This window comes from Anabrus simplex, chromosome 5 (assembly GCF_040414725.1).
Source record: "Anabrus simplex isolate iqAnaSimp1 chromosome 5, ASM4041472v1, whole genome shotgun sequence".
In the NCBI taxonomy this organism is placed as follows: Eukaryota; Metazoa; Arthropoda; class Insecta; order Orthoptera; family Tettigoniidae; genus Anabrus; species Anabrus simplex.
In genome coordinates, this window is record NC_090269.1 from 42,266,203 (window position 1) to 42,281,071 (window position 14,869).

General features: G+C 37.8%; 1 protein-coding gene across 1 annotated transcript in view; it reads right to left on the reverse strand.

The window, feature by feature from the left end:
• The window catches only part of LOC136874341 (phospholipid-transporting ATPase ABCA1-like), a 372,334-nt gene that overhangs the window by 150,179 nt on the left and 207,286 nt on the right, over positions 1-14,869 (reverse strand). The window contains 1 exon segment of the mRNA XM_068227760.1: positions 9,551-9,741. Within this exon segment, the coding sequence (XP_068083861.1) occupies positions 9,551-9,741 (191 nt within the window).

The window sequence follows — 14,869 nt, forward strand, 5'->3', positions numbered from 1 at the left end:
CCACTCTTTCCCTTTTTGCTTTCTGTACTCCTCAGGAATTTCATTTCAGCTGCCTGTACTCTACTCTCATCTCTCTGAATCATTGTCCTGATTTCTGCTGCATATGTCATTATAGGTAAGTAATATTCGTTGTGCATTACTCCTTTAGCCTTCACTGGTTTATCCTTATTCGATATTAATCTCCTTACATCCTTACCACAACCCCTAAATACCCTCATAACCATATGAAGAGATCTATAACCCTCATTCACAATCACGTTTATGTGATTACCCCAATGAAGATCTTTCCTTATATTAACACCTAGGTTCTTACAGTGATTCCCATGAGTTACTGTCATCCCATCAACAAAGTAATTAAAACTGAGAGAGAATTCTTCTCTTTGTGAAACTTACAACCTGACTTTTCAGCCTGTTAAGCATCATACCATTAGCTGCCGTCCATCTAACAACTTTGTCGAGGTCATTTTGCAGTTACTCACAATTCTGTAACTTATTTATTACACTATACAGTATAACATCATCTACAAAAGCCTTCTCTGGGATTCCAGTTTCTCTCTGATATCATTTATAAACATAATAAAATACAGACCATCTTAATCACTAGAGGATCAGATAATTCTTCACCTATTCTAATCCTTTACAAAGTGTTAAAAGCACACAAGTTTCTTCTACGGTAGATTGTCAGGAAAGCAGTCAGTGTTTTAAAAAGTAGAGCAAAGTTTGAAAAACTGTTAGTCTAGAACCTTTAAAACTGAATATGCTGCCTGAACAGTTAGTCCCATTAAAGAAGGGAGCCCACCATGTACACTTGGAATTCAATGTTCTAATACACTTTCTTCCTAACTCGAACAGTTTTCCAGAAAGAAAAAGGAAAAAAAAAAAAAAAAAAAAAAATTGAAAGTTTTGACAAAATCCAAAATAACTAGTTAACTGTTGGCATTAAGCAAAAGGATGCATATGTGATTGAGAATGAATTTTCCTATAAAAATGTCAATTAACTTTTTCTTTGTAACTCTGAGGGTTTTCAGAAAATTGCCGTTTTATATGCTGAAGGAGCATTTTGAGCTTGCAGTCCACGACACTCGCATGTCCAGCGCAGATTCTGAAAACTTGTAGTAAATGGTATGGGTCAATATTGCAAAACCGTCCAAGGTCTTCATAAAATTAACTACAGAGTATGCAATAGAATTTAATAATGATCGACAATACAGAATGAACCAAAACAAACAGTACTGAAATTACAGAGATAGTCATTTCTTTTGTGTCTTTGCAACAACCTACGTATATCAACATATTTGACAATCCACAGCACCATTAAGAACAACGTGTAAGATTAAACACATAGCCTATGCAGTGGCCTCCACAGTATGCACTAGCCATGCATCTGGGTGGGTGTGCTATTTACCAACTGATGAGCCCAACTTAGCACACTGGGGCAAACACTGGCAACCAGGAATGAGTTAGTTGGAAAATTTATAATGTCCAATAACGGACCATTTATACTGGTATTACAGATACATGTTGTCGTCATAACCTTGCAAGTTATGATGTATCCTGATGTTCAGAGTATGATTTTAATTTCAGTACTCTTTGTTTTGTCACGTACTGTTTATGCTACAATATGTATTTTTGATCAGCAGGCTAATATCAGTTCAGAAAGTGTTGAAAACATACAAGCTTCCTCTACACTACAGCAGATTCAGCTTGTTTGGCCACACAAACGAGGACGGATGGAAGGTTTAACCCTCGTACTAGCGTAGATGGAACATCAGCAAGGTAAAAAGTGACGAGTAAGCTTTAAATGAGGTCAGAGAAAAAAATTATGAAAATATTGACTTCAGAAAGATGTCAGGAAGTAATGTACACAAGAAATGGGACAATACAAAAAAAGAAAATAACTCAAATGGTTGATGCATGCTTTGGAAGATTGGAAAAGGCAGCGTACAAACTTTGGATCATTGGGGATATACTGGAGTTAATGGAAGAACGTAGGAAGTGCATAGCAAGAGGAAACAAGGAAGAACATGAAAGACTGCAGAACAAGATAAACAGAGAAGCAAGGAAAATATGAGAAGGATGGTACGAAAAGAAGTGGAAAACATAGACGAAAATATGATGAAAGGTAATAGCGAGAGAGCATACACCGAGGTACAAAAACAATTTGGAACAAGAAAGAAAGTGTTGAACATCATCCGGAGTAAGAATGGCGAAGCCCTAACTGAAGAAGTAGTGCTATGTTGGAAGGAGTACATGAAGGAATTCTTGACACAGATGTCCTGGAAAGTGAGGACCACGTGGAAGGTGATGAGCTAGGACCACCAATACTCAAGAGAAGAATTTGATGCAGCTCTCATGAGATTAAGACACAAAAATCCCTGCAGAGATCTTACAGGCACTAGGAGATATAGCCAAAGCCAATCTATATGAGCTAATAAATGAAATGTACATAACAGGGGAAATCCCAAGAGATTTTGAGCAAACTAACCTTATTCCTATCCCCCCCAAAAAAAGGATAGAGCACAAATGTGTGAAGATACAGAATGTTAAGCCTCCTCTCCCATGCCTCTAAAATTACAACTCTAATTATTTACCACCGGATAGAGAGGAAGATAGATTATAATATTTCAGAAGAACAGTTGAGATTCAAAAAGGGAGAGGCACATGTGAAGCCATTCTTAGTCCCAGAGTCATTATCGAAAAATCTCTAGAAATAGGCAGACCAATGGTAATTGCGTTCAATGATATAGACAAAGCCTTTCATAACGTACACTGGAATGTGCGGTTTGAATGTCATAGGTACAACATCGTAATTGGTGTAAAACCCTTCAATTATTATGTTTAATATATTTTAATTATAGTTTATTTAATGTTAAATTATCTTTTATTAAATGTCAAACATGACTAATATATGGTTTCCCTGTAATTATGTATTATAAACTTTGTATAACCTCAAATACGTATTGTGTATAAGTTTAACCTTAAAATCTATATAGTCAAAAGCGGTAGAAAATTCCATAATATTCGTATGTAAGACTTATTGTACTATAACTTAGTACATATGAGGGGTTCTGGAAACTTACTGTAAGGTTTTTATTATCCAGATACATGTAGAAACATTAGGAATGTTGTAGAGATTTCCATGTGTAATGGTAAACAGTAAACGAAAGTTTGAGTACCCATTCGACTAGCTGGTCGATCGATGTTTCGAGTGTGTTCCATTACAGTATTGTAAGAACTCTTCCAGAAATCGATAATTCTAGATGGTTGATCGAATAGTATATATATATATATATATATCGAGCTGTCAGTCAAGTGTTGTTGATATCTGTACTTGTCAGAATCGACTTCAGGGTACTCTGCTATTAAGAGTTGCAGTGTCACTTGCTAGTACTGTATGTATAATGGTGTGTTGTGACTTACCATGTAAATAAAGTAATTTATACAAGGAAGTGAACGTATTCTCGTGTGATATTTATTTACGTAAAATAAAATTGCATTGCAGAATGATATGAAATCCTAAGAAAGTTCAAAATAGACCAAAATAGGGACAAAAGAATACTTTACCACCACTACAAGAACCAGACAGCATTGATAGGCAAATAAAGAGAAGTGCATAACTTGGAAAGGGCATTAGACAAGGATGTGGACTATCACCATTATTATTTTACATCTACATAAAAGAAGCCATAAAGGAATTTTTAGGAACACAACAATCATAGCATACATGTTAATGGCAAACTGTACAGTACCATACAATTAGCACATGATATAGCACTGACAAGTGAAGATGAAAAAAGATATGAAGAAGGCACTAACTCACATGAAAAAATTGCTAAAAGAGAGGTGTGGATGAGAATAAATAAAAAGAAGACCACAACAATGTGTGTACAACAGATACTGACCAAACTGCCAATGTGCTGAAGGATGGAGAAAATCTGGATCAAATGAAGGAATTCAAATATCTACGAAGTCTGATCATATCTGACGGAAGATGTACGAGAGAAGTAAATGCCAGAATTGCACAGGTGAAAGGGGCTTTCTCAAAAAAGAAGTCTCTCCTAACATCTAAGACCATCAGCGTGGAGGTACAAAAAAACTTCGTGAAAAGTTTTGTATGGAGTGTTGTAAGCTACGGGTCAGAAACATGGACCCTGGGAAAAGCGGAGTGCTGAAACTCAAAGCCTTTGAGATGTGGTACTGGCATTGACTCCTAGAGTTGACTGATAGAGTCACAAACAAAAACATTCTCGAAAGAGCAAGTAAGATATGCACGTTGGTTGAAACCTTAAACAAGAGAAGAAATAGCTTTGTTAGCCACTTGCTTTGTTATTGTGACTGGTGCACCACCCTATTTGAAGGAAAAATGGAAGGTAAAAGGACCAAAGGAAGATCTAGTGTGCAATTTTTAGACAACATTGCAGGCAAGCAACCTATTGCCACTTGAAGCTGTTGGCCAAAGAATGGAAATGCTTGGAAGACCCGCATGTTACCCACCAACCTTAGGGTTGAGGAGAATAAGAACAAAGGATTCTGGTATGTTCAATGTGTTGTAGAGGCAAGATCCTCGAGTGTCCTTAACAAGTTCACAGCCGATGACGACATGTGTGTCATAACTCCACTTTAAGGTTAAGTTAAGAGTAAGTTCCCACCTTCCAATACTTATCAATTTCTATATAATAGACTTATTAATTACATAATATAATCCATATAACCTCTAGTACATGTTTCGTTCCGATATGGAACATCTTCAGCTAAAATTGGTAAAATGGCAAGACAATTAAAATACATTGATGTTAAGATGATACATAAGCTAAAAGATATGATAAAATGGCTCGAAAATTAAAACATATGATAAAGATGATGAGATAAAGTTCATTCATGTTGGTTAAAAACACAACAAGTCAGTTTTCAAGTGGCGAATTAAAAACAGCGATAAGGTTCTTCATGTTGGAGGCGTGTACATTTTGTCGATCTTGAAGATAAATTGAAGAATACAGGATTTTCTTATATGTGATTTATCGAGGAAATCTTGATAAAATAACCGTAGTTGAAGTTGAGTTTGGTAGGATTATTAAAATGTGTCTTAAAGACAATCTTGTCGTATTTAACGTCCTCCCTTACGCCGTGTTGTTAACAATTTTAGCTGAAGATGTTCCATATCGGAACGAAACATGTACTAGAGGTTATATGGATTATATTATGTAATTAATAAGTCTATTATATAGAAATTGATAAGTATTGGAAGGTGGGAACTTACTCTTAACTTAACCTTAGTTGTGTTGAGCCAATACGGAATAAACATGAGATTTATAAGCTGTAACTCCACTTTCACTTAATGCAAATGACGGCATACGCGCGCCAAACGCCATGCCAAATATTAAAGCTTGTATTTTCACTAGTACCTATGTAAACAAGCAGACCTCTTATCTGTGCACTGTTAAGCTGTTGCTAAACATATGCTCCAAGTGGGCATCAATTTAATTTTTATCTACTATCTCCGTAGTTGTTACAATTCGGCATAATTTTCTATGATGTCAACGAAGAATACCGTATTTCACGGCATAATCGTCGCACTTTTTATACCAAAATTTTCGAAAAAAATTGTAGGGTGCGACCATTATACGATGAATATTTAATACCAGTATTTGTATTACTCAAAAAATGTATTTACAACTAAATTGTATTTGATACAAATTTAAGATGCACGTAATACTCGCGTTTATACATCAAAATAATTAAAATAGTCTAAAACAAAATTCATAATTTTTCGCAACAATTCGGCGAACGTTTTTCCAACCTGAAAATAAAAATGAACGTATTAAGTTAATTTGTCATTAATTTGAGTATTAAAGTTAAAATATTACACTTGCAAAAATTATCGCTTTGTTGTGAAATGCGGACTTACCGGTACGCAATTTATTCCAAATCTTCGGTGTCGCTATCGCAGGTTTCGCTATCTGATGCGCCGTCCTCGCCTCTGTTAATACCAGTATCAGATTCTTCGTCTCCCTGCCACACTGCGTCATCTTCGGAACCATCTAGTGCATTCGAAATCCCAGTCCTTTTGAAGCTCTTGGAGACTAGTTCAGGTGGTATTAGATCCCAACTCTTCTTCACCCACGAGAATAACAAGTCCACGGGTGGACGCCTGATATTTCCGGCGGGCGTCAATTGCTGATCGCCGCTCATCATCCACTCGTTGTAAAATCGACGTAAGTGGTCTTTAAAGGGTTTATTAACACATACGTCTAGTGGCTGCAAAGCAGATGTTAGGCCACCAGGAATGACTATCTGTCGTGTCTTATTTGTAGTGAGAATTTGCTTCACTTCGTTCACGAGGTGACCTTGGAAACTATCTAAAACAAGCAGAGCTGGTTGTTTTAGTAGTGCACCAGGTCTTCTATTCCACACAGTTTTAACCCAGTCCAGCATGAGTTCTACGTCCATCCAACCCTTTGGTTGCACTCGTACATGAATTCCACGGGGAAACTGTATATTCTTAGGCATCGTTTTCCTCTTGAAAATGATGCAAGGCGGCAACTTTCTCCCGTCAGCTGTAATGGCTAGCATTGCCGTGCATCGCAACTTCCCACTACCGCTGGTTTTCATTAATACACTCCGTGATCCTTGTAGCGCAATAGTGCTGTTGCGAGGCATATCAAAAAAAGATTGGAGTCTGATCGGCATTACCGATTTGAGAAAGCAAGTACGAAGTTTCCTTGCGCAAACGTATGACAAATAGGTGAAAATTTACAATCTTGTCCGTGTAATCAGCAGGCAACTTTTGGCTTAGTGTTGTTCTCCTTCGCACTGACAGATTGTGTCGTCGCATGAACCCCTTAATCCACCCACGAGTCGCCTTAAACTGAGTTACCGGTATGTTGTGTTTGCGCGCTACCTCCTGTCCCTTAATTTGTAACATTTCATAATTATGATACACTGCAGCCATTGTTACGTATTTCACTGACGTACCTAAACACTTCTTCGTCAATTATAGGAAACTTCCCTGTTTTAGGAGCTCTAAACGCGCGTCTAGAAGGGTTTGTGCTTTTTAGCTTGTTTTTTACTTTCCGCCAGTCACGCACCAACTTTTCACTCACAGGAAATTTTCTTTCTGCAGCTCTGTTCCCGTGCTGTTCAGCGAAGGCAATTACGCTTAGCTTGAAGCCCGCAGAATAGTTTCTATATTTACCCATAATCGCTTATAAATGCTTCACACGTTAATGTTTTGCGATATAAATGACTTTCCGTAATTGTTCACTATTAAAACAAATTATTTCTGCAAACACCCAAAACACAAATTAAAAACTTAAATTCTCACACACACATGTCTACAGTAATCACGTAAATCTGAAACAAATAAATGCATCTGTGATCTGTCCATTCCAGAGCAGCCAATACTGTTAGGCAGCAAGGAAGCATGCAACAATTTATCAGTTTAGCTCGTTGGTTGCGACACACTACTGCGCTTGCGCAAAGCTCGCAAACCGGAGCTCTAGCTAGCGCGGTGTAGATCTACTGTATAGTTGACTGTATTCCGAGACGACAGTAACAAACATTCATTTTTTTTTTTCAATTTCTTTTAAACATACGGTAATTAGGTTAATATTTCTTCCCAGTTATTGATGATTTTACATTACATTACTGACGAGTTTATAAAATAAAACTTTAATAGCATTGGATAATAATTATCTTGACTGCTTGGATAAAAGTTTTCATCCCATGCCCGGACACTTATGACGTAGTAGTAAGATAAGAGTCTAGCGATGACAACTGAGACATCGTAAATAATTCGGCTGAATAATTCCGTGGAAATCTGCGTTATCGTCTTGGATTTCACTTCGTGCGCAATAACACAGGAGCCGGCCCCATGGTGTAGGGGTAGCGTGCTTGCCTCTTACACGGAGGCCTCGGGTTCAATTCACGGCCGGGTCAGGGAATTTTACCTGTATCTGAGGGCTGGTTCGAGGTCCATTCAACCTACCTAGCCGGTATTTCCTGGCGACATTGCCGATAAGCGATAACTTACAGCCTTACGTATTTCAAATGGGTACTCATAATATGTAGGTGGTGAATAAATAGTACACTGTCTCGCGACCACGTTGTCAAACTGCCGATAGCCTACCGGTAAGCATAATATGTAGGTGGTGAATAAATACGGTAGTACACTGTCTCGCGACCACGTTGTCAAACTGCCGATAGTCTACCGGTAAGCCATGCGTCGTACATATACCGGTATTATTTATTTATACGTTGTGCAACATGTCGCAAACGTGACTGTGTTGCCAAATTGCCCATAAACCATACACGTATTTAAATTGCGCATCCATGTGCAACTTACGTTGCAGTTCCATTTACCTTTTAACCAGATTAGTGAACAAAATTTGGACGTGCGACGATTATGTAATTAAAGGTTTAAAGTCCGATTTTTGTATTGAAAATAAAGGATGCGACGATTACGCGGTGGCGACGATTATGCCGTGAAATACGGTAGTGAGGTTGCAGGGTTTTCTCAGCGGAAGAAACGTAGTCTCATAGGCTCCCAAAATGTATCACACTTCCTACAGGAACACATTTTCACATTTTGCCAGTAAATGTGTGGCTACAAAGAATGGGTGTAGATTGCAGAAGCCGTGTAGACAGTGTTACCAAGAGGTGCGGCGGCACAGGACTGCATGTTCTACTGTAGTGTGCCATATCCAACTCATCCAGGTTTGTGTCTTGAACAATACTTCATGGAATTCCGCAAAAGACAGAAGTAATTGACTCCAAACAATGCCATATCTATCTGTGTTTGTTGTTGCAGTGCACTATAACAGGCTAATGCATTGACTAGGTATGTCGTACAGCGATTGTTCACACAGCAATAACACAGATTTTACCAACTTTCTGACAGCATTATGTCAGAAATGTTCAAAAATGTATTTATCTGTTGTAAGAAAGTTAATGAATATCTATGACTGAACAAAACATTCTTTCCTTGATTCCACTTCATTACCTGTCATGACGCATACACTGTGTCAAACGGCACTGCAGGCGAAAAGCTCATTGGTAGTGCCTCTGAGGCACCAGGTGCGTCATGTCTCCCATGCACAGAAATATTACTGAAATAATTCAAATGATAATCTAAAATGGATAAGGACAAAGGAAAAAAACTTATTAAGGTACGGCAACAATGGTTACCCATATCGGATAGGCCACGAACGTGTTAAATGCTGTCAAAGGTGTTGGTCTCTTGTGTCTTCTGTCAGTATGTTCTCTCTTTTTAGTGTATTTTTTTCTAGTACATCTAATGTTATAACAACAAGTATGTTGGTTTATACATTAGTTATGACATTTACTAAGAACTGAGTTTTGTAATATCTCGAAGTTTTCTTTCTTCTGTACTATTTCATTACTGATTGCAAATAAGGTAATCGGAAAAAACACAGAATATGACACAGAAACATGCTTAAAGAACAACACTGACATCATTTGACATAATCAATCTATACATCAACTACAAAATCTATACCATCAAACATAGAATTAGTTAAAAATCGTTACTTACTTCTTCTAATGTTGTATCTGATATACCGTATGAGTGAATAACTTTATCATTTTTCAGCTTATCCAATAAACCAAATAATTTCTGATACACTCTGGCATTTTCTCGATGAGGCAATGAGAACACTAGTTCTGTTCCTAGCTGCTGAGCCAATTTTGCCAGTGGTACAAGAGCATGAACTTCCTCCGAGACATCTGAAGGACAAAATATAAATTAGTTATTAACATAATCATTTCTTTGACAGAATGGTAGGGAAAGTTAACATACAAAATATGAACAACATAAGAGAGATTAGCAGAGAAGACAGAAAATGACCATATACCAAGCATGAAATGAGCATTTAATAAATATACCCTAATGAAGTACTTACAAGGAACGCATCCCAATTCCTAAATCATAAACAATTTTTAGCATTTGCTTTACGTTGCACCATCACAGAAAGGTCTTATGGTGACAATGGAATAGGAAAAGGCTAGGAGTAGGAAGGGAGCAGTCGTGGATTTCATTAAGGTACAGCCCCAGCATTTGCCTGGTATGAAAATGGGAAACCACAGAAACCCATCTTCAGGGCCACTGACAGTGGAGTTCGAACCCACTATCTCCTGGATGCAAGCTCACAGCTGTGCGCCCCTAAACGCATGGCCACCTTGCCCCATAGATCAGAAAAGTACAATGTTGTTGGAATCATCAAAAGGACCAAACAATATCCAGTTTGCGCAGAGAGAAAATCCACTATAGATAGCTGCCCTAATACCAGGGAAACCACAAAGATTCAGCCTACTGATTAATCCATAAGGACAATAAGATATTAAAATACATTTCCTTACTTTTCTTTGGAATTTTTTAATGTTGTAATATTCATTATTTTTGGGCAGCTACCTGATTCTATTTTTCTATTTATTCAAATTACTTTTAAGTTATACAGATGATTTTGTGCAATTTGGAGTGAATCTCTCAAAATCACAGTTGACTTTTTTTGTAGAACGTTGGTATGGAGTTGAAACTTCTTGAAAATATTCACTGAGAAATTTGCAATTGTTCCGAACGCACCATACTACATACCAATAACTTCCCAATTAATAATTTTATACTTATGTCCAAAGTCACGAAAGCAAGGCTCATAGTACCTTTTGTTTTCTATATCAACTTCTTTCGATTGCTTTTTATATTGCTCATATATGACTGTTGGATCGATAACGATGCCTTTGTTAGATTTCTCATCAATTACTACAATGTCTGCTCGTTTAATGGAACCTTCAGCTGATGTGCAGGTTACTTCTTCATATACTTCGAATTATTTTGTATTTCTAGGGCAGTCAGCTGCTCTCCTTCTTAGACTATGGTGTCTGTTATTTCTTAAGAGCTCTCCTTTTCAGCAGAAACCAAGAACATGAGGAAGAGTTTCAATTTCGTTGCATCTGCGTCAACAGACATCTAGGTTTCTGTCAGGAATACTAAAAATTGCAACAGCATTGCAGCTCATTTTTATGTCTCTGTGGATCAGTGGTAGAGTGTTGGCTTCCGGATCACAATATAGCGGGTTCAAACCCGGCAGAGGTAGTCAGATTTTTGAAGAGCGGATAAAAGTCCAGTCGACACTTCATGTCGTATGATGTCGGCATGTAAAAGATCTCTCGTGACACATTTGGTGTTCACTCAACAAAATTCATTCAATTTCAGCCTTAGACACCCAAGATAGTTTTGGTTTACTTGGTCTGCCATCTAGTAGGCCTAGAGAAAATGGAACGTCAAAACTGACGAGCAGATGGCATCAAATTGAAATGTCTGCACATGGTAGCTGAGGCATTATTATTATTATTATTATTATTATTATTATTATTATTATTATTATTATTATTGTTATGGAGTTACCCGTGGAAGGCAGAGGTGAAAGAAGGTGCGGGCTGGAATGGGTCTAACTACGAGTCGAGATATGAATTAAAATTTCATTAAAGGTTATATTTTCAAAATTTAACAAATTTTCACATAGAATTTCAAGGTTTAACAATTAACCACAAGTCAAGAAATAATTGATAATCAGGTACATGATCAGGAAAAACCAAGATTTAGGGACAGTATCATAATCCAGGCTTCAAGCCCCAAGTTTAACAATTTCTGAGCTCTCAACTCACAGACACATATTACAAAAGGGCAGAAAACCCCTAATTACATGGAGCACTTGCTCCCTCCTAGTAATGTCAAGCCTCCTAGAGGCTCCTTTCAAAACACCAGAAAGAGGTGACCCACTCTCAATCTTTCAAGCCTATTCAAGGCAATACCTTAATTTACAATCACTTGCCATCAAGGCACAACTTACAAGGATTAAACAGGGGTATCTCATATCCAGCATACAGGGCCTTAAAGGAAAATAATAGGTTAATTTAAATGGCCCTAAATGCAAAAAAGGAAAGTAGGCATGAATTAGCACTCCTAAATATACCTTTTAAAACCTAAGAGGCACTAGGCCGATGACACAGGGGCTATTCCCAAGCTAGGGAGGTGACTCGTATAAGAAAAATAATTTAACACATTAATGAAGAAAATCGGTTATGAAAACGTAGTCACCTCAAATCAAAATTGAAAGGGAGCTCGAGAGGGTAAATCACACTCTATCCCCGATTTACAGTTAAAGTAATAAGAAAATATTTACATAAGCCAGCACTAAGTTACATTTTTAAACAGGTAGGTTACATTGAAAAGGTTTCAAACCTTCCCCGAGGGTTAAACTGCTGAGCTAGCAAGAAATAAAGATGTTAAAAGGCCATCACCTTTGCTGAAGAGCTGCTGCTCGAAGGAAGAGGCTCTACCCGCCCCCTGCTATACTTCCATACACTAAGCTAGATGTTGTTGAAGTAACCAGGAGCCGTGAAAATCAGCAGTTTTTAAAGCCTCAGGGCAAGTTCGAGACCTTTCATGAATAAAACAGCCACACCCACTACATTTTATTGGTCGCTTAAAGTTACACATCAAAAGCAAAGAAGAAACCTACGATTGGTCGGAAATTAATTGCAGAAATTACTGATTGGCTAAGTTTAAAACTGGCGGAAAGAAAATCTTAATATTGCCAACCCACAAATGAAAGAACGAAATTTAGTTATAGGAAAACTTACGAGTACAAAATATCTTCAAGAAAAGTTCCTTCACTTTGCACCAGGGTGCATGATCATAGTTTTTAGTAGAGACATCTGTGAGAGAATGTCCACACTTCTTGATAATTAGTAAACAAAAACAGTTCAAAATTAACACAGTGACATCTTCTGAGAAACGGTTGAGTTAATTCAGTTTTTAAAGTTCAGAGTTTCAGCTGTAAGGGAGTACTTTAGGCGGAAAATTCAAATGTGCAGCGTAGAGGTGTACCAACCGGTACAATTATTATTATTATTATTATTATGGATTTCGCAGAGGTCACTCAACGCTAGATGCTGTGAAGGAAGTGGTGAAGACAGCAGAATGCTTCTTGTGACTCTAGATGTTAAAAATGCTTTCAACTCGGCAAGACGGAGTGATATTTTGGAAGCTCTACAAGAAACTTTCAAGCTACCAGAATATCTCATGTATATACTGCGAGACTATTTGAAAGACCGTACATTGTTATACGACACGGAAGATGGTCAGAGAAGAAAACGACTCACAGCTGGTGCAGCGCAAGGCTCAATTCTCGGACCACACCTTTGGAATATCATGTATGATGGTTTGTTACGGCTGGAGATGCCAGAAGATGTAAAACTTGTGGGTTATGCTGATGATGTGGCTGCTGTGATAGTAACCCGTAACCTAGAGCTGGCTCAATTTAAATTGAATCAGGTGATGCGACGTGTCAAAGAATGGATGATAAATCACAAGTTAGAACTCGCAGATCATAAAACAGAAATTGTCCTCCTGACGAGGAAAAGGATTAATACTGTTGTACCGATGCAGATCGGGCAGATAGCCATCGAAACAACTAGGAGCACAAAATATCTTGGTGTAACGCTTGATACTAAGCCTACATATTGGGACCACATCCAATGGGTAACAGATAAGGCAGCGAAAACCATGACTGCACTGAATAGACTCATGGGAAATATCAAGGGGCCGAAATCTAGTAAAAGGCGGCTTCTCATGTCGACCGTTCAATCGATACTGCTATATGGTTCGGAAATTTGGGCTGAATCATTGAAAATTGCAAAATATCGGACAAGAATTGCGGCTGTACAACGGAGAGCAGCTTTACGAATTGCTTGCGCATATCGCACAGTATCAGAACCTGCGATTCTAGTAGTAGTAGCAGCAGTAGCTCCTATTGACTTGTTGGCCTTCGAAAGACAAGAAATTTGGCTCACACAAGAAGAGCTAGAAAGGAAAAGGGCAAAGGCTTTGGCTCTTAGTCGCAGAATGCAACGATGGCAAACAAGATGGGAAGATGATTCTAGAGGGAAATGGACGAAAAGACTGATACCTTCTCTGGGCATATGGGTTGGCCGAAATCATGGTGAAGTGAACTACTATCTCACACAGTTCTTGACAGGTCATGGATACTTCCGAAAATTTCTTCATAGGCTAGGGCTAGCAACTAGTCCGGTGTGCATATACTGCGGTGATATCGATGATGTATTACATACTTTCTTTGTGTGTGTTCATTGGCTGCCACAAAGAAGATGCTTAGAAATTATGCAGGGAGAATTGACGCCAGAAGAGATCGTGTCAGTAATGTTACGAAGTCAAGAATCTTGGGACCAGGTGGCAGTCTCCGTAGAAAATATTCTGCGTCAGAAGAAGAAGGACTTGGATGATTATGACAGACAGTAAAGCAGAAGAAGGAATATGAAGCACAAGATGCATTAAGCACGACATCTGTCCTGAAGTAATGCGAGAGCGGTTTCTGGGGCAGAGATAAACATCGTGGGAAAAGGGAGTGTGGTTTTTAGTGGGTAAGAATCTCCACACACTTGTTGAGTGCAGACCCTCACAAGCGTCTTATGTAAGATTTTCCACACTCCCTCGCAAAAAAAAAAATATATATATATATAAATATATATTATTATTATTATTATTATTATTATTATTATTATTATTATTATTATTATTATTATTATTCATTGAGAAGAAGATAGGACATTTTTCGTTGATATCTAACTATTGGATTTCTTCCACTCCCAGAAGAGATACACCTCTGCCATGATGGGATAAGCTTTCCCACTTTTCAAATTCCTGCTCATGCACGTTCTTTATTTTCTTTACTTTGAGCTCTTCATCAATTTCTAGGTTAAAATGCTTAAACAGTTGTGAAATTCTTCTTTGAAATTTCTGGATTGTTGTAAAAGTATATTTGGACTGTGTTTC